This window comes from Hypanus sabinus, unplaced genomic scaffold (assembly GCF_030144855.1).
Source record: "Hypanus sabinus isolate sHypSab1 unplaced genomic scaffold, sHypSab1.hap1 scaffold_131, whole genome shotgun sequence".
Classification (NCBI taxonomy): Eukaryota; Metazoa; Chordata; class Chondrichthyes; order Myliobatiformes; family Dasyatidae; genus Hypanus; species Hypanus sabinus.
This window is the reverse complement of record NW_026779378.1, coordinates 861968-889937: the sequence shown is the minus strand read 5'-3', so window position 1 is coordinate 889937 and position 27970 is coordinate 861968. Positions and strand designations below refer to the sequence as shown.

At 44.6% G+C, this 27970-nt stretch overlaps 1 protein-coding gene across 3 annotated transcripts; it reads right to left on the bottom strand.

The window, feature by feature from the left end:
* Positions 1-802: 802 nt before the first annotated feature.
* Positions 803-27970, bottom strand: LOC132386790 (zinc finger protein 850-like). Of its 3 annotated transcripts, XM_059959133.1 has the most exons (3): positions 26280-27970; position 24793; positions 803-3026 (listed from the first exon to the last, which is right to left on the bottom strand). In XM_059959133.1, exons 1-3 carry the CDS (start codon positions 27524-27526, stop codon positions 867-869), a joined length of 3408 nt encoding a protein of 1135 aa, XP_059815116.1. In that variant the 5' UTR covers positions 27527-27970; the 3' UTR covers positions 803-866. The 3 variants fall into 3 exon arrangements, with proteins under 3 accessions (XP_059815116.1, XP_059815114.1, XP_059815115.1); XM_059959131.1 differs by lacking the exons at position 24793; positions 26280-27970 and adding an exon at positions 11880-11933 and having other exon boundaries at positions 814-3418; XM_059959132.1 differs by lacking the exons at position 24793; positions 26280-27970 and adding an exon at positions 9808-9906 and having other exon boundaries at positions 814-3418.

Sequence of the window (27970 nt, the reverse complement as noted above, 5' to 3'; positions counted from 1 at the left end):
GTTGACAGTGCTTCTCCTTATAGATGCTCCCTGGCCTGCTGTGCTCCACCAGCATTTTGTGTGTGTTTGAATTCCAAGCATCTGCAGATTTCCTCGTGAAGACTACACCAGGAGTCTGTTTTTGATCTTAAAACTATCTTTATTAGAATCGACTTATAATGTAGTAACTTAAGCAAGATAAACAAAAGTTAACAGTGTTATGTGTATATATGTGTGTAAATATAAATCCAAAACTATTGAGCTTGGGGAGAACAAGGCTTGGAGTCTTGAGATGGTAAAGTATGAAAGTTCAGTTCAACCACAGAATAGGTGATGAGAGAGATATATGTAATCCAGGGTAAATGTCGAGAGAAGGCAATTATGTCGAATTCCACAGGTTCCATGGTGGTAAAACAAGAGAACAGTCACTGTAGATATTATCTGTCATCCTTCCAAATCCACATAATAATTATCACCCAAAGTGACTTGTCACAAGGCGTATCGTCTTCAAGTGAATTACCACACCACACCCAGGCAAGGGTTAACACATCGGTGGTCTTCACATGATACCCCAAATCAGATCCACTCCTATGGATCAAACGAGGTGACAACCACACATTCGATGTATGATGAATTGATAATTAACCCACACTTGCGGGCACCTATTTCCCTTGTATCGATCTTTCCATTTTTCCTCCTTCATCTCCGTCTGACTCTGAGTGTCTGTGTCCTCAGTTAAAACTAAACAAGCTGCAAGTCAGACTGATTAAACTTCCTAATCTCTCTCTCTTAAAATGACAGTCCACAGCAAACAAAACCTAGGGATTCATATCAACTGACTGGTGTGCCAGCAGTTGGAATGACTGAGTGAATCCTATCCCACATTCTCAGCAGGTAAATGGCTCCTCTCCAGTGTGAACTCGCTGATGTCTCTGTAGTGTGGAAGAGTGAGTGAATCTCTTCCCACATTCTGAGCAGGTGAATGGCCTCTCTCCAGTGTGAGCTCGCTGATGTTCCAGCAATCTGGATGAGTTATTGAATCTCTTCCCACAGACTAAGCAGATGAACGGCTTCTCCCCAGTGTGAACTCGCTGATGTTCCAGTAATCTGGATGACTCAGTGAATCTCTTCCCACAGACTAAGCAGATGAACGGCTTCTCCCCAGTGTGAACTGACTGGTGTCTCTGCAGGGAGCGTGAGTGACTGAACCTCTTCCCACATTCTGAGCAGGGGAATGGCTTCTCTCCAGTGTGAACTCGCTGATGACTCTGCAGGTCGGATGAGCGAGTGAATCTCTTCCCACATTCTGAGCAGAGGAACGGCTTCTCCCCAGTGCGAGCTCGCTGGTGTCTCTGTAGGGCGGATGAATGAGTGAATCTCTTCCCACATTCTGAGTAGATGAACGGCTTCTCCCCAGTGTGAGCTCGCTGGTGTTTCAGAAGGTTGGATGACAGAGTGAACCGTTTCCCACATTCTGTGCAATTGAACGGCTTTTCACCAGTGTGAACACTCTCATGTCTCTGTAGGTAGGATGACTCAGTGAATCCCTTCCCACATTCTGAGCAGATGAACGGCTTCTCCCCAGTGTGAGCTCGCTGGTGTCTCTGTAGGGCGGATGAATGAGTGAATCTCTTCCCACATTCTGAGCAGATGAACGGCTTCTCCCCAGTGTGAGCTCGCTGGTGACTCTGTAGGGCGGATGAATGAGTGAATCTCTTCCCACATTCTGAGCAGGTGAACGGCCTCTCTCCAGTGTGAACTCGCTGATGACTCCGTAGGTTGGATGACTGAGTGAATCCCTTCCCACATTCTGAACAGGTGAACGGCTTCACCCCAGTGTGAATTCGCTGATGACTCTGTAGGTGGGATGACACAGTGAATCTCTTCCCACAGACTGAGCAGGTGAATGGCTTCTCCCCTGTGTGAACTCGCTGGTGACTCCGTAGGTCGGATGACTGGGTGAATCCCTTCCCACAGTCTGAGCAGTTGAACGGCTTCTCCCCCGTGTGAACTCGCTGATGTCTCTGTAGGCGGGATATCAGAGTGAATCCTTTCCCACAGTCTGAGCAGGTGAATGGCCTCTCCCCAGTGTGAACTGGCAGATGACTCTGTAGGTGGGATGACTGAGTGAATCTCTTCCCGCATTCTGAACAGGTGAACGGTTTCTGCCCAGTGTGAAGTCGCTGATGTCTCTGTAGGGTGGATAACTCACTGAATCCTTTCCCACATTCTGAGCAGGTGAATGGCTTCTCCCCAGTATGAACTCGCTGATGTCTCAGTAGGCTGGATAACTCACTGAATCCTTTCCCACATTCTGAGCATGTGAATGGCTTCTCCCCAGTGTGAACTCGCTGATGTCTCAGTTGGCTGGATAAATCACTGAATCCTTTCCCACATTCTGAGCAGGTGAATGGCTTCTCCCCAGTGTGAACTCGCTGATGTACCAGTAGGATGGATAACTCACTGAATCCTTTCCCACATTCTGAGCAGGTGAATGGCTTCTCCCCAGTATGAACTCGCTGATGTCTCCTTAGGTTGGATGACCGACTGAATCCCTTCGCACAGACTGAGCAGGTGAATGGCTTCTCCCCAGAGTGAACTCGCTGATGTACCAGTAGGTTGGATAACTCACTGAATCCTTTCCCACATTCTGAGCAGGTGAATGGCTTCTCCCCAGTGTGAACTCGCTGATGTACCAGTAGGTTGGATGACCGAGTGAATCCCTTCGCACAGACTGAGCAGGTGAACGGCTTCTCCCCAGTGTGAGCTCGCTGATGTCTCTGTAGGGCGGATGAATGAGTGAATCTCTTCCCACAGACTGAGCAGGTGAAGCGCCTCTCTCCAGTGTGAACTCGCTGGGGACTCCGTAGGTTGGATGACTGAGTGAATCTCTTCTCACATTCTGAACAGGTGAACGGCCTCTCCCCAGTGTGAACTCGCTGGGGACTCCGTAGGTTGGATGACTGAGTGAATCCCTTCCCACAGACTGAACAGGTGAATGGCTTCTCCCCAGTGTGAACTCGCTGGTGAGCCATAAGGTCAAATGACTGAGTGAATCCTTTCCCAGAAATTCAGCAGATCACCAGCCTCTACCAGGTGTGGTGTGAACTGACTGGTGTGTCCACAGGTCCAACTGAATCCTTTCTCACACACAGAACAGATGAATGGCCTTGCCCAGTGTGAACTTGCTGATGTACCTTTAATTGTGATAACTGAGTGAATCTACTCCCACTGTCTGAGCAGGTGAACAGCCTTTCTCCTGTGTAAGATGACTGGCTTGCTATTTGGTCAAATGATCAATTGAATCCCTCTCCACAGTCTGAGCATGAAGGATGGTCGATTGAATCCCTCGCTCCACTTCTTAAATATCCAGACAGAGACAGCAAAACTGGCGTTTTCTGTTTGAGATCCCCACGACAAATTCCTTCTCGTTTTTAACCTGTGAAAAGATTTACAAAATCCATCAATGGGTTTAGGACAACATTTCAGATGAGATAACTTGAGTTGCCATGGTTTGACTTGGTATCACACGGTTACAGTGAGGTTCAACCCAAGTTGGACAGAGAAATCATCTTCTGACTGGGCACAGTGCTGGTATCTGGAAGACCATCAAACTCTCTGATGCTCTTCCTGTCTCTATAAGAATGGGGCATTTCTGCCATCTCCAATCTGTGACCTGGCTCAGTTTGACTCTCTCCATTGGTATTATTCCCCGTTCCTGCTGAGCTGCATGGGTGCCTGGCCCCACAGTAACTGAACCAGTCTCACGCAAATTGTCTTTGTGGATGTGCATCTGGGATTTTCTTTTATGTATTATTAACTTAAAGTGCTACAGCTTTAACACCATGTAAAAAAATTCCTGCTGAGATGACTGGTTGGTCCGCACAGCTGTTAAAAGGGGTTAGAGTGAATTTTTGTAATATTTCAGGTTCTTGTAGAAAAGTACAACACAGAAACAGGTCCTTTGGGCCATCTAGTCTTGTGCTGAACTATTTAAATTGCCCCTCCCACACCCCTACAATCCAGGTACCTACACGAACCTCCTAAATGTTGAAATCGAGCTCGCATGCACCACTTGTGCTGGCTGCTCATTCCACACCCAGATGACCATCTGTGTGAAGAAGTTTCCCCTCATGTTCCCCTTAACATTTCACCTTTCACCCTTAACCCCTGGCCACTGGTTGAAGTCCCACCCAATCTCAGTGGAGAAAGCCAGCTTGCATTTACACTATCTGTGCCCCTCTACCACAATCAAATCTCCCCTCAATCTTCTACATTCCAGAGAATAAAGTCCTGACCTGTTCAATCTTTCCTTATAACCCAAGTCCTCCAAACTTGACAACAGCCTTGTGAATTTTCTCTGAAATCTTTGAATCTCTTTTAAATCTTTCCTGTAGGTAGGTGACCAAAACATCACACAATACTCCAAATTAGGCCTCTTTTACAAGTCAACATAATATCCATCTATTGTCAGTATTTGGTTCACGAAAGCCAATGGGCTAAAATCTTTCTTTCCGTCACTATCGAACTGTGATACCACTTTCAGTGAATTAAGGACTTGTATTCCCAGGTCCCTTTCTTCTACAACACTCCTCCGTGCCCGACCAGTCACTATGAAAGACCTCCCTTGGTAGGTCAGACCAAAGTGCAACAGCTCACACTGGTCTGAATTAAATTCCATTTTCCATTTCTCAAACCATTTTCCCAGGGGGTCCAGATTGCACTGCAAGCCATGATAGTCTTCCTCGCTGTCCACAACACCACCAGTCTTGGTAGTCATAAATCTGCTAATCCAGTTAACCACACTATCATCCAGATTACTGATATAGATGACAATCCACAACAGATCCAGCACTGATCCCTGTGGCAACCACTAGTCACAGGCTTCCAGTCAGAGAGGCAACCATCTGCTGCCACACTCTGGCTTCTCCCAAAGACAGTGTCTCATCCGATTTACTGTCTCATCTTTAATGCTGAGTGACTGAAACTTCTTGACCAACCTCCCATATGAGACTTTGTCAAGTGCCTTGCTAACGTCCATGTAGACAACATCCACTGCCTTGACTTCAACCACTTTCCTGATAACTTCCTCAAGAGACTCTGTAAGACTGGTTAGACATGACCTACCATGCAAAAAGCCATGCTGTCTATCCTTAATCAGTCCACATCGACCCAAATACTTATATTTCCGGTTCCTGCACATAAGTTCCAGTAACTTCCCCACTATTCACTACTAGTCACCACTCCGTGGGTTTGGAGATTTCCCTTGAATTTCATAGAATGATAGAAATCTATAGCACATTACAGACCCTTTGGCCCACAGTGCTGTGCCGACTATGTAACTTACTCTAGAAGCTGACTGGAGTTTCCCTAGCGCATAGTCCTCTATTTTTCTGAGCTCCATGTAACTATCTAAGAGAGTGTTAAAAGTCCCTGTTGTATCCGCCTCGACATCCGCTGCTGGCATTGCATTCGACACATCCAACACTCTCTGTGTAAAAAACCTACCCCTGACATCCCCTCCGCATATATTTCCAAGCACCTTAAAACTATGCCCCATCCTGTTAGCCATGTTAACGCTGGGAAAAAATCCTCTGGCTATCCACACACTCAATGCCCCTCATCATCTTATACACCTAAAAAAGGCTCCAAACATAAACAAAGAAATTATACATTGCTCTGAGGATTTGTTGGAAGTAAACAAAATTATGAGGGTATAGATAGGGTAAATGCAAACAGCTTTTTCCACTGAGGTTGGGTGGGATGACAACCAGATGGGTAAGTGGGGAAGGTGAAAATTTAATGGGAACATTTGGAAAAGTTCTTTGCTGAAATGGTCATGAGAGTGTAGAATGAGATGTCAGCACTAGTGGAGAATATGAGCTCGATTTCACCATTAAGAGAAGTTTGACAGGTACCTGGATGGTAGGGGTACGGAGGGTGATGATCCCAGTGCAGGTAGTTGCATTAGAGAGCTTAAATGTTTTTGTGGCATTGACTAAATGGGCCAAATAGCCTGTTTCTCCACTGAACTTCTCCATGTTTCTGCGACAGAGAAGCTGGCCAAACTTGTTTGGAAGGGAAAAGGTAGGAGTGACAATGGAGCAGCAATGGCTGGAGTTTCTGGGAGCAATTCGAGAGCTGAGTAATCGATACATCCCAAAGACGTGGAAGCATTGGAATGGCAGCAGGGCACAACCGTGGGTTAAATGAGAATCCAAAACCAACATAAAAGCAGAGGAGAGGGCAAACAAAAGAGCAAAAGACCATTAAGAAGCTTTTAGAATCCAACAGAAGACAACTAAAGGAAAGTCAGATGAGTTCGGGAGTGGAATTATGAAATGGCTGTCATTAATGAGTTTTGGTTGCACCCAACAGTCCGCGGCATTTAGAGGAACAAGTTATCCAGGGCCTCAATATCTCTTGAAAACCAAGATTCCCTGCACTAGTTACCATTCAACTTTTATTTTGTCAGACACATACAAACTCTACACCCTTAAAATTTCACTTCTGAAGAACTCGCACTTACCAAGTACTGCTTTGCTAAAAAACATCCTGTCCCAATTAACACTTGTCAAATCCTTGCAAATATCATAAAAATTGGCCTTTCAATTTAGAATCTCAAGAGAGGTCCAGGCCTCTGCTTTTCTGTATTTACTTGGAATCTCATGATCAGTAGATACAAAGTGTTCCCATACACTAATTTCTGTCACTAGCCCTAGATCACTTCCCAATAGCTTATTGCACACTTCTACATCGGGAATTTTATATACTGATTAAGGTAGATTTGATAAGCTCTACCCCATCTAGTCCTTTTACAGCCTAGGATTCCAGTCAATAAACAGAAAGTTAAAATCACTCACTTTATCAACCTTTGTTTCTTGGCATAGTCCGCAATCTCTCTACAGATTTGTTCCTTGAAATCCCTCAGACTGTTGGGCGCAAGCAAGTCCAAGTAATGGCTACAATATCATAATTTCATGTCCTGAGGTCTGAATGACATCTGTTTGCTGTCAAAAAAACAACCTTGCCCTCAATGTCACTGAAACAAAGGAGCTGGCTGCAGACTACAGGAGAAATGGAGACAGGCTGACCCAGGATCTGGGGTTGAGAGGGTGAACAGCTTTAAGTTCCCTGGCACACACAACACCGAGGATCTCACCGGGTCTGTACATACTGGCTGTGTGGTGAAAAAGGCACAACAGCACCACTTTCACCGCAGGCGGTTCAGGAAGTGTGGGACGGGGCCCCAAATACTAACAACTTTCTACAGGGGCACAATTGAGAGCATCCTGACTGGCTGCATGACTGCCTGGTATGGGTGCTGTACTTCACTCAGTTGCAGGACTCTGCAGAGAGTGGTGCAGACAGCCCAGCGCATATGTAGATGTGAACTTCTCACTATTCAGGACATTGACAAAAACAGGTGTGTAAAAAGGGCCACTGTGTAAAAAGGATCATTGGGGACCAGAGTCACCCCAACCACAAACTGTTCGAGCTGCTACCATCTGGGAAACGGTACAACAGCCTGAAAGCCCGGACCAACAGGCCCAGGGACAGCTTCTTCCACCAGGCCCTCTGATTGATTAATTCATGCTGATACAATTGTACTTTTATTTATCCTGACTGTCCTGTTGTACATACTATTTATTATAAACTATTATAAATTTCACATTGCAACTTTAGACCTCAGAGACGTAACATAAAGATTTCTACAACTCGTGTATGAAGAATGTAAGTAATAAAGTCAATTCGATTCAATTCACCCTCTCCACTATCTGTTCTGTCATTCTGGCTCCAATCCTCCCTGCAACTTTAGTTTAACCACCCACCCCACAGGGGAGCACCAGCAAGCCTTGCCACTAGGATATTCGTCCCTTTCTAGTTCTGTTCCACTAACTAACAAATCCCCTATCACCCCTTTGACTTTCCTCTGCCAGGTAATTCCCCCCAACAGTTTCTAAAGTGTCCACCTGTTGTTGTGTGGGATAGCAACAAGAGTACTCGGCAATGGCTATTTAACCTCACTCCCCTTCCTGACTCTCACCCAGTTTCCTGTGTCCTGCACCTTGGGTGCAACTCACCTCCCTGCTCGTCATACCTATCACACCCTCTGACGCTTGGATGATGCGGAATTCATCCACTTCCAGCTCCAACTCCTTAAAGTGCAGCTGGATATACACCTTCTACGTGAGTGCGTCAGGGACACTGGAGGTCTCCCCGCCTTCCCACCAATGTCCCCTCTAATTTGTAGTGACCAGTGTGTGCAAAAACCTTGTACTGTACAATTTTTACCCACTGACAACAACATGTACAAACTGAATTTTACATAGAGAGATATTCATTTCAACAGCGAACAAGTCACTGTCAGTAAGATCTTTAATCTCCTCTGGTTGAGTCTTGATTGAGTTCATCTGCACTCTCACACAACCTATGTAACAGGTTAATGAAGGATTTACTCGCCACAGCTTTTGCAAACCACCTATTTGTGATTTTCTTGCTAAATGATGCTTTCAACTTCAGATTTCCAAATATCACTCCACTAGAAAATTCTCCAGCAACTCTTGCATCACCACAACACACACAGTATTGTACATAAATATTTCCCCTGAAGTCTCACCCAGGTGACTGACAGTGGTGAACAGTGATGGTAATGCCAAGGAATACTGCCTTTAAGGACAGTAGTCCGTCTCCCTGGAGTCTGGCACATTTCTGATGTGAAAGCTACTTGTTGCCCAGGGCAAAGGTGTTTGATATCATTACGTAGCCAGACAGAATTGGTGGAAGCGTGTTCTCACTGGTAGAAAAATGCAGACCGAGTGGAGGTAGAACAAGCAACAGACACAAAATGCCGGAGGAACTCAGCAGGCCAGGCAGTATCTATGGAAAAGAGTACTAATGCTGAATTCCTCCAGCAATTTGTGTGTGTAGCTTGGATTTCCAGCATCTGCAGATTTCCTCTTTGTGATTGGAGGTAGATCAAAGATGATTTTCTCAACTGGTGATGTAAAAGATTTTAGAGCCATAGAATAGAACACGACAGCACAGTACAGGCCCTTCAGCCCTCCATGTTGTGCCAACCCATATAAACCTTAAAAAAAAGAACTAAACCCACACTACCCCGTAACCCTCCATTTTTCTTTCATCCATGTGCCTGTCCAAGAGGCTGTTAAATACCCCTAATGTTTTAGCCTCCACCATCACCCCTGGCAAGTCATTCCAGTCACTCACAACACTCTGTGTAAAAAAAAACTTACCCATGATGTCTCCCCTAAACTTCCCTCCCTTAATTTTATACATATGCCCTCTGGTGTTTGCTGTTGGTGCCCTGGGAAACGGGTACTGACTATCCACCCTGTCTATGCCTCTCGTAATCTTTTAGCCCTCTATCAAGTTCTAGACCTTTCATATTATTTCACATTTCATAAAGATTGAAACAGAATAGGCTGAAACACACTGTTCAAAAGTGCTGGCGTTCAATCCACTTGGTGCATTGACTCATTACATTTTTTGGGTTTATGTTTGTCAGAAACACATCCAACAGATTTCCCATCAGAAGTGCAGGTAAATTCTGGACCTGATTTCAAATGAACCACTGAGCACTCTGAAAAAAAGGTGCGGCAGAGGCCGATTTCTCCCCTGTGCTTTTATTTTTCGTGTGAACTATGTAACATTGATGGTGATTAATGATCATTACTTTCAGGCGACAGCCCTCCAAACATGTGACGAACCACAGTAAAACTTAGTGAACCTGCCATGGTTGGGTCTTGGGTGTCGGACCAGCAGATTTTCTGTATTATTAGATGTTCTCATATTAATATATCATACCTCACTTCCAAATCACTGTTTTTAGACATCACATTACAGAATGATGTGTTCCACATAACCTCCAAGTTTAAAAGACGCTCAGAAAATAAGGTCAAAGTAAGTTTCAAAGTCATCTGGGAAACAGAAACGTGCAAGTTTAAAGGGAGCAGAGATACCTGACTGACCTGCATGAGGTGTTGAGCTACCTAAAATGCATTCTTGAACGTATAGTGTAGATTTAAAGCATTAATTGGATTTAAATTATTTCATTAAATTAACATTATCTTGGATCTCTTAATCCTAATTCACAAGTTTAACGTAGGATTAACCCTTCTGCATTTGGATAATTACAATCTTTGTTCTTTTCTTTTGAAAAATGCAGTCACATGATAACACTATTCAAACTTCAGACCAAAAGTCTTTTTTTTCCCCACTTCTATTTTTTCCCAGGAAAAAAATACTATAAACTTTTTGCTATTTAAAATTGGTAACATTTGTCAATTCATTCTGTTGTTTAAAATTAAATTGCTTAACTCCCTGAAGCAAACTTGTAAGTTCACTAGCTAATAAAGAATTGAACAAAGAGGATTGTATATTTTACGCACAAAGCAGCATAATGTCAATGCTCCTATATCATAAATTGGGAGACGAATGTACACATCCCAACCTTATTAGGTATTTGTACTCAATTTTTCCCACAGATGGTGAACTGCTAATCTTGGCTGGTTCATCAGGCATAGCATGGAGTAGATTTGAAGGGAGGTGGGGTGGTTTGTGTATTTGCGGCAGTGCTGGGAGGAAAAATCAGCATGAATGATGAATGTCTTTAATGTCCCTTCCTATAAAATACTCTTCAAATGTTTCACACTTATTTGACCTTGAGCTTTTTTTTCAAACATTAATACACTTTAGTCAGGATTACTTAGAATTTCAACATCTCTTTTCCAGCGAAAATAATAAGTGGGAAGGGGTATAATTTAAAGATCCTATATATTCAGTTTAATCTACCCCATTCTAATGAGATGTTTATTCAGTTATTCATGCTATTGACAAGGCTCCGAATAAACCAAATGAGGACCAATAGGTGTGATCCATTCTTACAACCAGTTCAATGGCATAATTTTAAACTCACTTCTCCAAGTTTTCACATTTAGGAGCAGAATCACAAGAAGAGGTGGCAAATGACCAGGGAAAGCTTCACACAGAATCACAGAACAATTTTATAAAATTATTGTTGGCATGAAAGGAGATCATCAACCAGAACTATCCTCTCAATTCCAATCCTTTTCTCTTGCCCTGCATCACTCAAAAATTCCCTCTCATTTCCTTTCCAATTCTATTTGAAAGTACCGTCTTAGTCTTTGACAGTACTGTCCTGTGGATATCCAGTAACTGTGCTCTGGAAGTCCAATCCACAGTAGAATCTTTGCTAATCTACAATGCTAGCACTGCACCTCACCATACTTTATGTCCGGTAATTTAACCAAGATTCCGGTTTTCTAATCACAGAAAAGACTAGGTACTAATTTAAAACAAAGGCTAAGGTTTAAACTTTCATCTTATGCTGATGATCATCTAATGTTATACTGCTTTTCCATATGTATATATATATATATATAAGATAGATAGATAGATAGATAGATAGATAGATAGATAGATAAATAAATAAATAAGGAATGACAGATAAGGTTGTGGTCTAAGGTAGAAGGAGTCAATTTTAGAAAATCTAGCACATCTATTTTTCAACATAGTCCACTCCTACATTTACACACTTAGTCCAGCGGTCGTGTAACATACGAATCTTGGACCTCCAGAGAGTGTCCACAGATGGGTGATGTAAAAGATTTTGTTCCCTTTCTCCGAGTTCCTAATCCTTGCATTTAGATAGCTGGAGCTCAGCTCTGTCTGAGAGATCCATCGGTTCCCATTCCCTCATCAGCCGGAAGCTCCCCGGGGCCCGTGTACGGATCGTGGGGCTGAGAGAGAGGGAAGAGGGCAGGACTGTCCCGGGGTTGCTGCCCACGGTGTCCGAAATTCAGAGGAATTATCCCGAAGTCGGTGTTTAAGATAAAAACACGGAGAATCGCTCTTACCTGCAACCGACATTTTCAAGGCCTCGTGTGCTGCGCGCATGCGTGATACTCGGGGACGTTGTCAGCCTGACGCCTGCGCAGTTCATCAGTGCTTCAGTGCCTGATAAAAATTATTCGCGCACGGCCTTAAGGGTAATAACGGTGCCATTAAACAGTTCTTGAAGCACCGGTTCAATGTCCATATCTCATTTTTTTTCGGGTATATAGAAAAAATCTGAAGCTTTTTTAACGCAGGAAGCGGCTCACATAAACAATATAATATCAACATGTATTTAATGCCAAGGTAAAATGTGGATATAAAACACAAGAGATTCTGCAGTGGCTGAACATACAGAGATGCATGCACACAAAATGCTGGAGGAGCTCTGCAGTTCAGGTAGCAACTAAGCAGCAGAGTCCACAGTCTAGGCATGCTGAAGAGGATCGGTCTAAAAGTTGTTTATTTATTCCTTTCCACAATTGCTGCCTAATCTTTTGATTTCCACCAGTATTTTGCAGAAACTAACAATCTTTTTTTTCCGGTCAACCAGTTTCCAAATTTTTCTGATCTTCCTTTTGTAGCCATATCCTGCTGGTCTGATTCCGCCTCCTCCTCGTAAACTCTAGACCCCATCTCTCTCTGGAGCCCCAAAGCCTGACTCAGGCTGGCAACTCTTTGGTTTCTGACTCTGCACCATCGAAGATTCACTCGCTGGTCTGCTGTCAGACTTTAGAGGTGCATTGTGTTACGAGACCGCAGATTCGTTTACTGTGAGTGTCGCTTTAAGTGCTTGACTGAGGCGGGTCTGTGACGTCACACAGGCGCTACAGCAGAGACAGAGAGACAGAGGGGGGAGGAGAGGGAGGGGAGAGAGAGAGAGATAGAGGGAGAGGAAGAGTGAGAGAGACTTCAGCTTGTCACTGCTATGCCCAAAAGATTGGGTTGATCATCGGCACGCAGTGCACAACGGATGTGTGACTGTCACTTCGTATAATCCATATGTGTGGATTTCCCTTACCCGGAATCGGGGTGTTCTGTGGTAACCACCCGAAGAAGATATTCTTGTGACTGTCACCTGGTGATATTTCTAAGTGGATTTCTGAACTAATCGACGGATAAGATCTTCGGCGACTGTTATTTCGTTCACCCAGCGTGGAATGTGTGTGGAATTCTTCGTAATTGCCTTCTCTCTACATCTTCGTGTGGATTTACAAATCTCTCCTCTCACTCGCTTGTTCCGTAGATTACTGAACTTTTCCACTTTACCATCTTAAGAGTTTAAGCATTGTTTCCCAAGTTTGATAGTTTGGAATACGTACAACACCGTTAATTGTTGTTTATTTCGTTCAATCTTTTAGATTTGGAGTAGATACTAATGAAGAGAGTGGTTTTAACATCGAAACCAGACTCCGTTAGTGATCTATTGCTGCTGGTACGTAAAAATTGCAACAACCCAGATGTCTGAGTCACAGTCCTTTAAAATTGGTGAAAATGACACAAAACATTGAAAAGAGCGGAGAAGAAGGAGTTTAACCAACTTCGTCCAGAGCCCTGAACAACGTCACAACCACAGTGAGCTCATCGTCTTGTTCAGCCCGGAGAAAATCATGCAGGAAATTCATGCAGGTGTATAAGATGATGAGAGGCATTGGTCGTGTGGATAGCCAGAGGCTTTTTCCCAGGGCAGAAACGGCTAACAAGAGGGGGAATAGGTTTAAGCTGCTTGGAAGTAGGTACAGAGGAGATGTCAGAGCTAAGGTTTTAAAGCAAAGAGTGGTGTTTGTGTGGAATGCATTGCCAGCGATGGTGGCAGAAGCGAATACAATAGAGTATTTTAAGAGTCTCTTAGATAGGTACACGGAGCTTAGGAAAATAGGTGGCTATGCGGTAGGGTAATTTTAAAGCAGTTTCTAGTGTAAGTTACATGGTCGGCGCAACATTGTGGGCCAAAGCGTCTGTAATGTGTTGTAGATTTCTATGATTCTCTGAAATTCAAGAGAAATCTCCTATTCCACGGAGCGGTGACTAGTTGTAACCTGTAACAGGGAGAGTGAGAGGGGGAACGGCAGGGGTAGATTTTAATATACTGATATGGAACAGAAACATGGGCAGGGACCAGATGGACAGAGTGGCCACTCTAGTGTACATTGTGAGTGTGTTAGAGACGATAAGAACCTGAGACACGGGATTTGATACAAACTGATTTATCTTTCACAGCTCCACAATATTAAACACCAGACTAGTTTAAGTCTAACATCAGCAGAACCGACTCCTCCAATGCTCAGTGACCAGGGTTCAGTCCTGGGTGCGATGAGCAGCCGCAAGAACTGCAGAATCTGACAGTAACAGTCCCTCATGAACCTGCAGCTGCCTTCAGTCACCGTGATGGTTAAACATTTAACACGGAGCTGATTTGAACTTCCTCCCTGATGTGAAGTTGCTGGTGTTGCAGCAGCTGGGATGATTGAGTAAAACTCTTTGCTCACTCCGGACAGAAATGTGGCCTCTATTTAATGTGAACTCACCGGAGCATCACAAGGTGGGTTCACTGAATATGTCTCTTCGCACACACGGAGCAGGTGAACGGCCGCTTCCCAGAGCGAAGCTGTTGGTGTATCTGCGATGGCCGACTGAATCCCTTCCAAAATGAGATCCAGGGAATGATATCTCACTGCTCTGAACGTCATGGCGATGTATCCAATCAGATCACGGACATGGACACGTGCTCGGGTTCTCCTTATCGCCAGTGGGGCGCTGTCTTCTCCAGCATCTCCGCCTCCACATTCAAGGATCGGCGACATTCAAGCGCTGGTGAACTGACAGATACAGCGGAACTAACGAGCTGTTGTGTTTGTGAGTCCCAGCATGAAAGTCGTTCAGAGAGCAAAATCAAACTCCCACCCCAACCCTAGCTTAAAAAAAGAACGGCATCCCGATCATCAATCTACAAACCCCACCCCTCTGGACAAAAGGGAACAATAACATCGAGCCCCCCCCCCCCCCCCAAAGGAAACAACCCTACCCCGCACAACAGCGGAGGAGCCGGTGTCACCAGGGTAGCTGAAATCTGGAACTCACTGCCCGAGGTGGTGGTGGAGGCAGGTCCCTTCACAACATTTACGAAGAGGATGAGCATTGAAACTGCCGAGATACAGTCGGCTGTGAACCAAGTGCTGATGAATGGGACCCGTGTGGACAGTGAGTGGATGGTCAGAACAGGTATGGCCGGCCAAAGGCCTGTTTCCGTGCTGTGTGATCCGCCACTCCGCACATGCTAAATTAACGATGGTGGCACCGCAGGGCACTGATTTCAAAACTCCACTCCCCTCTCCAAACTGAAATAAACCAGACTGCACCCCTTTCTCACCTCTGGGAATATCTGTTTCTGTCAAAGTTGCATAGAGATTGGTCTCTTCTGCTAAACAACTGGCAACTGATGAAGTTCCTGTGTCTTCTTGCATTAATGTTGCTTCCTTACAGCAAAACTAACCCTCTCACTGTGTCAGAATCAGTGATTAAATCAGACCCCAAACACTGTGCTTTCATCCCTGCACGTTATAACTGGAACCATCTCACTGAGGGTCTGATGGAGACATAGGATCACATCTCCTCTGCTTCTGACGTTTCAAATACCCTCAGAATGGTTTTCTGATTCAGTCTGAAGGTTATGGTACATTCAGCTCGTCATCAGACCTGAAAAATCATGTCTTCCCGCAGCTGGTTCCTCCTGTTGGTGTGTCCTCTTTCGTCCACCTCCAGGGAAGCTGCATCTCCACACAGACTCCTCACTTGAGAATACACACAGTGTTTTCTGTTGACTAATACACTGTGTGTGGACCCCGCTGGCAATTCTGGTGTTGTGACCCGAATCGAGACAAACACCACGCTGCCCACTCCACCAACAACACGGCACAGCCGGACACATAACGGGGGACTTTACATCCCACAACACTGGATTCAGTGATGAAACCCGTCATTAATGTTGTTGTCCCACCGAAAAGTCCATTAAGGTGCTTTTGAATGCCAGCGCTCGCCCACTGGTGACGTCAGACACAGTTCCCACGCGCCTGACGTCACACATGGGCTCCCCACACCGGGATCTGCCCTCGTGCGTGGTGTCTTACGTCACCCACGCGCTGCTGTGCTCGAGCTTTATCGGTTTAACGGCTGGGCTAATAATCACGTGACCATCCCCTCCCCCACCGCTGTCAACAGAGGATTCAGGAGCTACGCTATTCCTATTGGTGCTAAGCGATGTCAGTCACTGGTTACAACCAATCGCGGAGGCGGACAAGCCGAGTGGGCGTTACCCCGCTCAAGCGCCGACCGCCTCCTCAGAGCGGAGAAAACCTCAAAGTAAATGTCCGCTTTCTGATTTATTTCCATTTCCCTCCGAGGGAAGTTGGGGCGTTTGTGAAGCGTCTCCTGCGGCCGGAGTCTGATGTATCGCTGAGAGGTAGGAGGAGACCGCTCGGCCCGTCGGTTCGATGCCGGTTCCCCGGGGAGGGAGGGATTTTATTGAAAGGATGAAGATGGTGAGAGAGGGGGCGGACAGGATGTTTGTCCCGGTGGGGACAGGAGGGGCTCATCTGTGGAAATGTCTGAGCCCACGGTGGTGTCGAGCAGAGGGATTCACCACATTGGGGGCAAACACCGGCAGACTGTTGCCCTGCAAGCGGGGCCAATGGTCCGGGCAGAGTGACAATTATTTGAGCTTTGTTGGGATTGTACCTGGAATATGGTGTAAAATCCCGCTCCCCAAACTAACACGGGTTATACAGACCGAAGAACAAACTGCCGGAGGAACTCAGTGGGTCGGACAGCATCTGTGGAGGGAAATGGACCGTCAACATTTCGGGCCCTCTGGACTGAGAGTGGACGGGAAATAGTCAGAGAAAAGAGGTGAGGGGTGGGGATGGGGCAAGAGATGGGGAGTGAGAGGTGGATCCAGGTGAGGGGGAGGTGGGAAGGTGGAAATAGTGACAGGGGTGGGAGGTGAGTGGTCGGGGCAACATGGGTCTGCAGAAGATGGTAATTAATTCCACAGAGGATTAACAAAGTGGTTAGAGAGTATTTATTATAGAGAGTGCAATGAAGATTCACCAGACTGATCCCTGGAGTGGTGGGTCATCATATGAAGAAAAATGAAATGTGATAACCCTTTCATTTAGAGAATCGAGGACTGAGAGGTGAACATTGAAATGCACAACATCATTACCGGTTGAACCAGGGATCCCAGTCTCTGAAAAGAGGAGTGGTCTGTCTGGGACTGAGATGAGGGGAAATGTCTCCACTCCGAGGGTGGTGAATGTCTGTAAATCCCCACCACAGAGGGCAGTGAAGACTCAGTGATCGTCCCCATGTAAAACAGAGGCCGGCAGTTGTGTGGAGACCGAAGGGGTGGAGGAAATGAGGATTGGGCAGGAACGTGTGGCTGAGATGGGAGAGCAGCCGCCTCCTTGCTGATGGTTAGAGGGGCTGAATGGCCTCTTCCTGCTGTTTCTCACTTGATGTTTCAGAGTTCCTGTCCAGCAAGGCTCTGGAGGAATGTAAATAGAAATTAGAGTTTATAAACATAGAACTGATTTAAATGAAACGTGAACATTTCCTGTTTGGGTCTGAATTATGTTTTGGACCTGGATGGGAATGAGCCGGTGACTCTGTGACCTGGAGGTGGAGGGAAAAGGATCGGGGAAGATATGGTGTGGAAAAATAATCATGTATCTGGGATAAATATGGAATAATGTGGGGAATGTGGTGGATGGGTTTGGCAGCGTGTGAGGGGTGAGGAGCAGAGTCACCGGTTCAGGAGGGAGTCCCTCCACCCGTCAACTGATCCCGTTTCCTGTTCATGTTGTTCCGCAGATCTGCAGCATCTGCGGGTCACTGTTCTATGTGTCCGTGTAGCTCCACCTTTCCCCGTTCAGACAAGGCAGTGAGATCCGGATCTGTCACGTCCTCTCGTTGTTTGTGGACAATGTTTATTTCTCTGCGACACGTTCTGTTGTTTCATTCCACTGTTTTGTGGTGCTGAAGTGCAGCTGATGTTTCTGGGTGTCTGACCCGTTTATGTGAGAATTTAGCCTTTTGTATTTATCTGCGCTTCTCATAAATGTGTAAAGTTTAGTTCAGCTTCACTTCAGAATTTCCAAAGCAACACCCAGTCAGTCAAATTGCTCCACACAATTAAAATAGCTTATTGCATTTTTTCCATTTTTGTACTATATATATGTATATTCATATTTTAAATCACAATTGTTAAAATCTATTGTTCTGAATTAGGTTCTACTGCTGCCGCAGGGACAACGAATTTCATGACACATGCCGGTGCTATTAAACCGGATTCTGATGGGAGACCCACCACCCTGATCCCAGGTACCACAGATCGTAATGTGAGATTGAAGCATTTTCCATATATTTGTATTCCTCAGAAATGACAACAGTTCAGTTTCCTTCTGAGCTTCCAGAGCAGAAGCTCAGTCTGTTTAATATTTCCACACAATTGAAATGGGAAATTTGTTTATTATCATCATGTACTGAGCTACAGTGAAAATCTTGCCTGATGTACCATCCACACAGATGGATACATTCCAACAGTACATTGAGCTGATATACAACAAAATAATCACTGTAACAAAGCATTGTGGCTGCAGAGAAAGTGCAGTGCAGATAGGCAAATGGTGCAGGGTCACGTCCAGTTAAATTGTGAGGTCGAGTCCATCTTATCATTCATTTGGCTTATAGCTGTAGACAGGAAGCCATACTTCAGCTTGGTGTTACGCACTTTAAGGCTTTTGTATCTCTTCCCCGATGGAGGAGCGGGTTTGCAGCAAGAATGTCCATGTAATGAGGTTCTTTGAGTACATGGCCTGCTTTTCCGAGGGAGTGGAAGTGTAGGAAGAGTCCATGGAGTGGAGGCTTGTTTCTCTGATGTTCTCTGCTCTCCAAAGTTCTCTGCCGTTCCTTGCAGTCTTGGGCAGAGCAGTAGCCATAAAAAGGTGTGAAGTATCGACAAGGAGCTCAGAGACCTCGGCCTTCACCCTGCCTTGTGTAGCTGGATCCTGGACTTCCTGTCAGGTCACCAGCAGGTAGTAAGAGTGGGCTCCATCTCCTTTGTCTCTCTGACCCTCAGCACACATACCCCACAGGGTTGGCACTTTGGACCCCTCCTTTACTCTCTGTGCACCCATGACTTGTGTTGCCACCCACAGCTCCAATCTGCTAATTAAATTTTGCTGACAGCACTACATTGATTGGCCTAATCTCAAATACTGATATCAATCAATCAAATGCCTTCTGACAAGGGTCGGTCCAAACAAACTTTTCACGCTTCTTCAGGAGATTGGTCAGAGGAAGAGCAATCGCAGCAGAGTTCTTACGATAATATCCATCCATTCCCAGAAACCTTCTAAGAGCCTTCTTAGCAGTCAGAATAGGAACTTGAGAAATTGTCTGGACTTTTGCCCGAACAGGAGCCAACTTGCTTTGACCAACAACATAGCCAAGATAGGTCATACTGGCATGGCCAAATTCACTCTTAGCCAAGTTAACTGTAAGGTTGTCCCAGGAAAGCCTGTCAAACAGCTTTTCTACTGCAGAGATATGCTCTTCCCAAGTGCCACTCCCTGTAACTAAGTCATCAATATAGGTATCTGTGTCTTCTAACCCTCGAATTACAAAATCAGTCTTTCTCTGGGATGTTCCTGGAGCATTTTTCCTTCCAAAAGGCAAAACATTGTATTCATACAACCCAGATGGTGTCACAAATGCAGAAATTTCTCTACCTCTGTCCATCAATGGAACACACCAATACCCTTTCAACAGATCAATCGTTGTAAGAAATTAGCTTTTCCAGCCTTATCGATGCAATCATCCACTCTAGGGATAGGATAGGCATCTGTTTTTGTTACTGTATTTACCTTTCTATAATTAGTGCAAAATCTAACACTACCATCAGGTATGGGCACAATAATGCAGGGTGACTCCAATCTCATTTTGAAGGCCTAATAATACCATTCTCCAGCATATACTCAATTCCCTGGTCAGCGAATTTACACTTTTCTACGTTCATGCAATTTGGGTGTTGTTTAATCAGTTTAGCTTGACCAACATCTACGTCATGTACTACGTCCGTGGTTTGCTTGGGAACAAAGGGAAATAAATCCTTAAACTTCAGAAATAATTCCTTCAGCTGTTAACCATATAAACCATATAACCATATAACAATCACAGCACGGAAACAGGCCATCTTGGCCCTCCTAGTCCGTGCCGAACCCTTAATCTCACCTAGTCCCACCTACCCGCACTCAGCCCATAACCCTCCACTCATTTCCTGTCCATATACCTATCCAATTTTACCTTAAATGACACAACTGAACTGGCCTCTACTACTTCTACAGGAAGCTCATTCCACACAACTATCACTCTTTGAGTAAAGAAATACCCCCTTGTGTTTCCCTTAAACTTCTGCCCCCTAACTCTCAAATCACGTACTCAAGTTTGAATCTCCCCTACTCTCAATGGAAACAGCCTGTTCACGTCAACTCTATCTATCCCTCTCAAAATTTTAAATACCTCGATCAAATCCCCCCTCAACCTTCTACGCTCCAATGAATAGAGACCTAACTTGTTCAACCTTTCTCTGTAACTTAATTGCTGAAACCCAGGTAACATCCTAGTAAATCGTCTCTGCACTCTCTCTAATTTATTGATATCTTTCCTATAATTCGGTGACCAGAACTGCACACAATATTCCAAATTTGGCCTTACCAATGCCTTGTACAACTTTAGCATTACATCCCAACTTCTGTACTCAATGCTTTGATTTATAAAGGCAAGCGTTCCAAAAGCCTTCTTCACCACCTATCTACATGAGACTCCACCTTCAGGGAACTATGCACAGTTATTCCTAGATCTCCCTGTTCCTCTGCATTCCTCAATGCCCTACCATTTACTCTGTATGTTCTATTTGGATTATTCCTGCCAAAATGTAGAATCGCACACTTCTCAGCATTAAACTCCATCTGCCAACGTTCAGCCCATTCTTCTAACCGGCATAAATCTCCCTGCAAGCTTTGAAAATCCACCTCATTATCCACAACACCTCCTACCTTAGTATCATCGGCATACTTACTAATCCAATTTACCACCCCATCATCCAGATCATTTATGTATATTACAAACAACATTGGGCCCAAAACAGATCGCTGAGGCACCCCGCTAGTCACCGGCCTCCATCCTGATAAACAATTATCCACCACTACTCTCTGGCATCTCCCTTCTAGCCACTGTTGAATCCATTTTATTACTCCAGCATTAATACCTAACGACTGAACCTTCTTAACCTTCCATGTGGAACTTTGTCAAAGGCTTTGCTGAAGTCCATATAGACTACATCCACTGCCTTACCCTCGTAACTTCTTCAAAAAATTCAATAAGGTTTGTCAAACATGACCTTCCACGCACAAATCCATGCTGGCTACTTCTAATCAGATCCCGTCTATCCAGATAATTATAAATACTATCTCTAAGAATACTTTCCATTAATTTACCCACCACTGATGTCAAACTGACAGGTCTATAATTGCTAGGCTTCCTTCTAGAACCCTTTTTAAACAATGGAACCACATGAGCAATACACCAATCCTCCGGCACAATCTCCGTTTCTAATGACATATTAAAGATCTCCGTCAGAGCTCCTGCTATTTCTACACAAAATTCCCTCTAGGTCCTGGGGAATATCCTGTCAGGACCCGGAGATTTATCCACTTTTAAATTTCTTAAAAGCGCCAGTACCTCCACCTCTTTAATTGTCATAGGTTCCATAACTTCCTTACTTGTTTCCCACACCTTAGACAATTCAATATCCTTCTCCTTAGTGAATACCGAAGAGAAGAAATCATTCAAAATCTCTCCCATCTCCTTCGGTTCCACACATAGCTGACCACTCTGATTCTCTAAGGGGCCAATTTTATCCCTCACTATCCTCTTGCTTTTAATATAACTGTAGAAACCTTTCGGATTTACTTTCACCTTATTTGCCAAACCAACCTCGTATCTTCTTTTAGCTTTTCTAATCTCTTTCTTAAGATTCCTTTTACATTCTTTATATTCCTCGAGCAATTCCTTTACTCCATGCTGCCTATATCTATTGTAGACATCCCTCTTTTTCTGAACCAAATTTCTAATATCCCTTGAAAACCATGGTGCTCTCAAACCTTTAACCTTTCCTTTCACCCTAACAGGAACATAAAGATTCTGTATCCTCATAATTTCACCCTTAAATGACCTCCATTTCCTTCCCATAAAACAACTTGACCCAATCCACTCTCTCTAAATCCCTTCGCATCCCCTCAAAGTTAGCCTTTCTCCAATCAAAAATCTCAACTCTAGGTCCAGTCCTGTCCTTCTCCATAATTATATTGAAGCTAATGCTATTGTGATCAATGGAAACGAAGTGCTCCCCAACACATACATCTGTCAGCTGACCTATCGCATTCCCTAACAGGAGATCCAACACTGCCCCATCTCTAGTCGGTACTTCTATGTATTGTTGCAAAAAACTATCCTGCACACATTTCACAAATTCTAAACCATCCAGCCCTTTTACAGAATGAGCTTTCCAGTCTACGTGTGGAAAATTAAAATCTTCCACAATCACCACCTTGTGTTTACTACAAATATCTGCTATCTCCTTACACATTTGCTCTTCCAACTCACGCGCCCCATTAGGTGGCCTATAATACACTCCTATCAGTGTTACTGCACCTTTCCCATTCTTCAATTCCACCCAAATGGCCTCCTTAGAAGAGCTCTCTAATCTATCCTTCCAAAGCACCGCCATAAGATTTTCTCGGACAAGCAAGTTGTTGTTGCTTTGGCTGCAGATGAGACAATCTGTTAGCAATGTTTTCTGGAACAACTGAGTTCATTAGCCTAACTGGGACCACGTTTGGCTTGTGAAAAGTCTCAGACAAGTCAATTGTTTCATTTTCAGGGTTGGCAGTTTCATTTGTTTTGACAACAACACTCACAGATGGTACCTGCTTGTCAAAAAAGGCTTTATCATATTTATGTGTACCACCTGCGTTAGTTCAAGTCAGTTGGGTGTTTTAATAACATAATTCACATCATTAATTTGGGAGACTATTTCATATGGTCTATTGAATTTCGCCTGAAGTGGATTCGTCAACATAAGGCAAGTACCTTATCTCCCACCTGGTATTTTCTTTCGCGAGCCCTGTTATCAAACCAACACTTCATTTTGTTTTGAGAAATCTTTAAGTTTTGTCTCACTGGATTACAGGTTTGGTGTAGTTTATTTTTGAACTTCAAAATATAGTCTAACGAGTTAACATCAATCCATTGTTTCTTTTAAAAGGTCACTCTGCGACCAAATACAAGTTCAAATGGAGTAAAGCCCAGTGATTCCTGTACTGACTCTCTTTCTGTGGACAAAAGCAAATGTATTCTTTCATCCCAGTCTTTTCCATTTTCAACACAATATGTCTTAATCATTGTTTTGAGGGTAGAATGAAATCTTTCTAAAGCCCCTTGTGATTCTATATGGTATGCAGGTGATGCAATTTGTTTTGCTCCCAGTTCAGAAACTACCTGCTGGGATAATCCAAATGTAAAATTACATCCTTGATCAGACTGGATTTCTTTAGGCAAATCGAATAATGTGAAAATCTTGGTGAGAGCCTTTGCCACAGTTTTAGCTTTAATATTTCTGAGAGGTATTGCCTCTGGGAATCTGGATGCAGTACACAGAATAGTTAGCAGATACTGATGGCCAGCTTTGGTCTTTGGCAATGGGCCAACACAATCCACTATAACTTTGGAAAAGGGTTCACTGAATGCAGGTACAGGCCACTGGGGTGAGCTCATTAGGTTTACCCACAACTTGACAAGTACCTTTTGGAAACTCTTATTCAGGGTAAACATAACTTTATGAGTTAAAGCAAACTGATCTGCTAATCCAGCAGATTCCTCCATAGTGGCAGCATCATTTCCATCTAAATACATCTTTCTGTCATCAGGGACACACCTTCTGAATTCTTCAATTAAAACCAACTCTTTCAAGCTGTTAAAATCATCATTTACATGTTCAGATGTGCACCAGCGGTCAAAACACACAAATTTCTCGTAAGCAAATTCTGTATGTCTGGTTCACAGTTTTCTTCAAATTTCTAAACTTTTGCCTGTCTGCTTCTGGGACCAACTCATAAGCTTTGAGCACAGCCTGTTTCACTATGTCATAATATGTGGTGCGTGACCATGTGGTTAAGGTGTTGAACTAGCAATCTGAAAGTCATGAGTTTGAGCCTCAGCCAAGGCAGCTTGTGTGTCCTTGAGCAAAGCACTGAACCACACACAGCTCCTGCACATTTATAGCCCAGTGGCGATGATTGGGGAAGCATAAATAAATAAATAATAAGCTGCTTCAGCGCTGTCAAAGCAGAATAGGCTTGCTCAGCCTTCCCCTTAATTACACTTAGTAAGAGTATTTTCTTACTGCTTTTCTGTCTCTCCAGCCTGAAATTGCCTCTGCCTCCATCTTTAATTTTTCTCACTTGTACTGGAGCTCAAGCTCACTAGGTTTACGTTCAGGAAACACCTCCAACTCCTCCACTTTAAACACCCCCTCAGATACATAATGTTCAGCTATTATCCTCTGCATCTGTGCCCTGCTCATTGTCAATTTCACCTTAGCAAATATTAACACTTTAGCAATACTCAATAACTCAATCCTTCTGGTGTCTTCTAATGCCTGAGAGGTTCACACTTCCAGATATCTATCAACATCCATTGCTGCAGATTTTCCACACACAAATAAATCAAAAGGGATTTATCCAATGAAATCGATATTAAATCAATCCTTAAATTTGTTCATATCCCAGACGCAGGCCCCATTTTGTTACAAACCATAACGCTTTAAAAAAGAACCAGCAGCAACAGACTACTCCCAGTGGCCATACATTTTATTTCCACATCCCATTCCCATTCTGATATGTCTATCCATGGCCTCCTCTACTGTCAAAATTAATCCAAACACAGGTTGGAGGAACAACACCTTATATACCGGCTGGGTAGCCTCCAACCTGATGGGATGAACATTGACTTCTCTAACTTCCGTTAATGCCCCTCTTCCACTTCTTACCCCATCACTGACATATTTAATTGTTTGCCTGTTTTCCATGTCTCTCTGGTGCTTCCCCCGCACCTTACTTTCTCCTGAGGCCTCCTGTCCAATGATTCTTTCCCATCTCCAGCTCTGTATCACGTTCGCCAATCACCTTTCCAGTTCTTAGCTTCATCCCACCAACTCCTGTCTCCTATCATTTCGCATTTCACCCTCCCCCCACTACTTTCAAATCTCTTTGTATCTTTCCTTTCAGTTAATCCTGACGAAGGGTCTCAGCCTGAAACATCGACATTTCTTCTCCTTATAGATACTGCCTCGCTTGCTGGGTTCCACCAGCATTTTGTGTGTGTTGTTTGAATTTCCAGCATCTACAGATTTCCTCATGAGTGTTATGTGTATAAATCTGTAGAAATAAAACTCCCAAACTATTGAGCTCGGGGGAAACAAGGCTTGGAGTCTTGAGATGGTAAAGTATGAAAGTTCAGTTCAACTACAGAATAAGTGATGAGAGAGAGATATTTGTAATCCAGGGTAAATGTTGAGAGAAGGCCATTATGTCATATTCCACAGGTTCCATGGTGGTAAAACGAGACCAACAGTCGCTGTAGATTTTATCTGTCATCCTTCCAAATCCACATACTAATTATCACCCGAAGTGACTTGTCATAAGGGGTATCATCTTCAAGTGAACTACCACACCACAGCCAGGCAAGGGTTAACACATAAGTGGTCTCCACAGGATACCCCAAATCAGATCCTCTGCTATGGATCAAATGAGGTGACAACCACACATTCGATGTATGGTGAATCGATAATTTGTCCACCCTTGTGGGCGAAGGAAGGTTCCAAACAGTGACCCTTGGCCACTAGTTCCCTGGTTTCAATTCTTCCATTTTTCCTCCTTTGTCTCTATCTGTCTCTGAGTGTCTGTGTCCTCGGTTAAAACTAAACAAGCTGCACGCGATGTAAACAAGCTGCAAGTCAGACACATTTGCCTTCTTAATCTCTCTCTCTCTCTCTCTCTCCACAGCAAACAAAACCTAGAGATTCATAACAATGGCCACTCCCCATTGTGAACTGATGGTGTGCCAGTAGGTGGGATGACTGAGTGAATCCTTTCCCACATTCTCAGCAGGTGAATGGCCTTTCTCTAGTGTGAACTCGTTGATGTCTCTGTAGGGTGAATGTCTGAGTGAATCCCTTCCCTCAGACTGAGCAGGTGAACGGCTTCTCCCCAGTGTGATCTTGCTGATGTACCAGCAGGGTAGATGACTGAGTGAATCCCTTTCCACAAATTGAGCAGGTGAATGGCTTCGCCTCGGAGTGAACTCGCTGGTGACTCCGTAGGTGGGATGACTGAGTGAATCCCTTCCCACATTTGGAGCAGCTGAACGGCCTCTCCCCAGTGTGAACTCGCTGATGAATCAGAAGGGTGGAAGAGTCAGAGAATCCCTTCCCACAGACTGAGCAGGTGAACGGCTTCTCCCCAGTGTGAACTCGCTGGTGTTTCAGTAGGGTAGCTAACTGAGTGAATCCCTTCTCACAGACTGAACAGGTGAACGGCTTCTCCCCAGTGTGAACTCGCTGATGTACCAGTAGGGCAGATGACTGTGTAAATCCTTTCCCACACTCTGAGCAGGTGAACGGCTTCTCCCCAGTGTGAACTCGCTGGTGTACCAGTAGGTTAGATGACTGATTAAATCTCTTCCCACATTCTGAACAGGTGAACGGCTTCTCCCCAGTGTGAACTCGCTGATGACTCTGTAGGTGGGATAACTGAATGAATCCCTTTCCACATTCTGAGCAGATGTACGGCTTCTCCCCAGTGTGAACTCGCTGATGTCTCTGTAGGCTGGATAAATGAGTGAATCTGCTCCCACAGTCTGAGCAGGTGAATGGCCTCTCCCCAGTGTGAACTCGCAGATGACTCTGTACTTGGGATAACTGAGTAAAACTCTTCCCACATTCTGAACAGGTGTACGGCTTCTCCCCAGTGTGAAGTCGCTGATGACTCTGTAGGGTGGATGAATCAGTAAATCCTTTCCCACATTCTGAGCAGGTGAATGGCTTTTCCCCAGTGTGAACTCGACGATGTCTCAGTTGGCTGGATAAAGCACTGAATCCTTTCCAACATTCTGAGCAGGTGAACGGCTTCTCCCCAGTGTGAACTCGCCGATGTCTCAGTAGGCTGGATAACTCACTGAATCCTTTCCCACATTCTGAGCAGGTGAACGGCTTCTCCCCAGTGTGAACTCGCTGATGTACCAGTAGGTTGGATAACTCACTGAATCCTTTCCCACATTCTGAGCAGGTGAATGGCTTCTCCCCAGTGTGAACTCGCTGATGTCTCCGTAGGTTGGATGCCTGAGTGAATCCCTTCGCACAGACTGAGCAGGTGAATGGCTTCTCCCCAGTGTGAGCTCGCTGATGTCTCTGTAGGGCGGATGACTGAGTGAATCCCTTCCCACAGACTGAACAGGTGAATGGCTTCTCCCCAGTGTGAACTTGCTGGTGAGCCATTAGGTCAAATGACTGAGTGAATCCTTTCCCAGAAATTCAACAGATGACCAGCCTCCGCCCGGTGTGGTGTGAACTGACTGGTGTGTCCACAGGCGGGAAGACCAACTGAATCCTTTTTCACACACAGAACAGGTGAATGGCCCTGCCCAGTGTGAACTTGCTGATGTACCTTCAGTTGAGATGACCGAATAAATCCCTCCCCACAGTCTGAGCAGGAAGGATGGTTGATTGAATATCCTTGCTCCACTTCTTAAATATCCAGACAGAGACAGCAAAACTGGCGGACTGTGTTTGAGATTCCCGGTGACAAATTCCTTCTCATTTTTATCCTGTGAAAAGATTTACAAAATCCATCAATGGATTTAGGACCACATTTCAGATGAGAATTCTTGAGTTGCCAAGGTTTGATCTGGTATCACACTGTTACAGTGATGTTCAACCCAA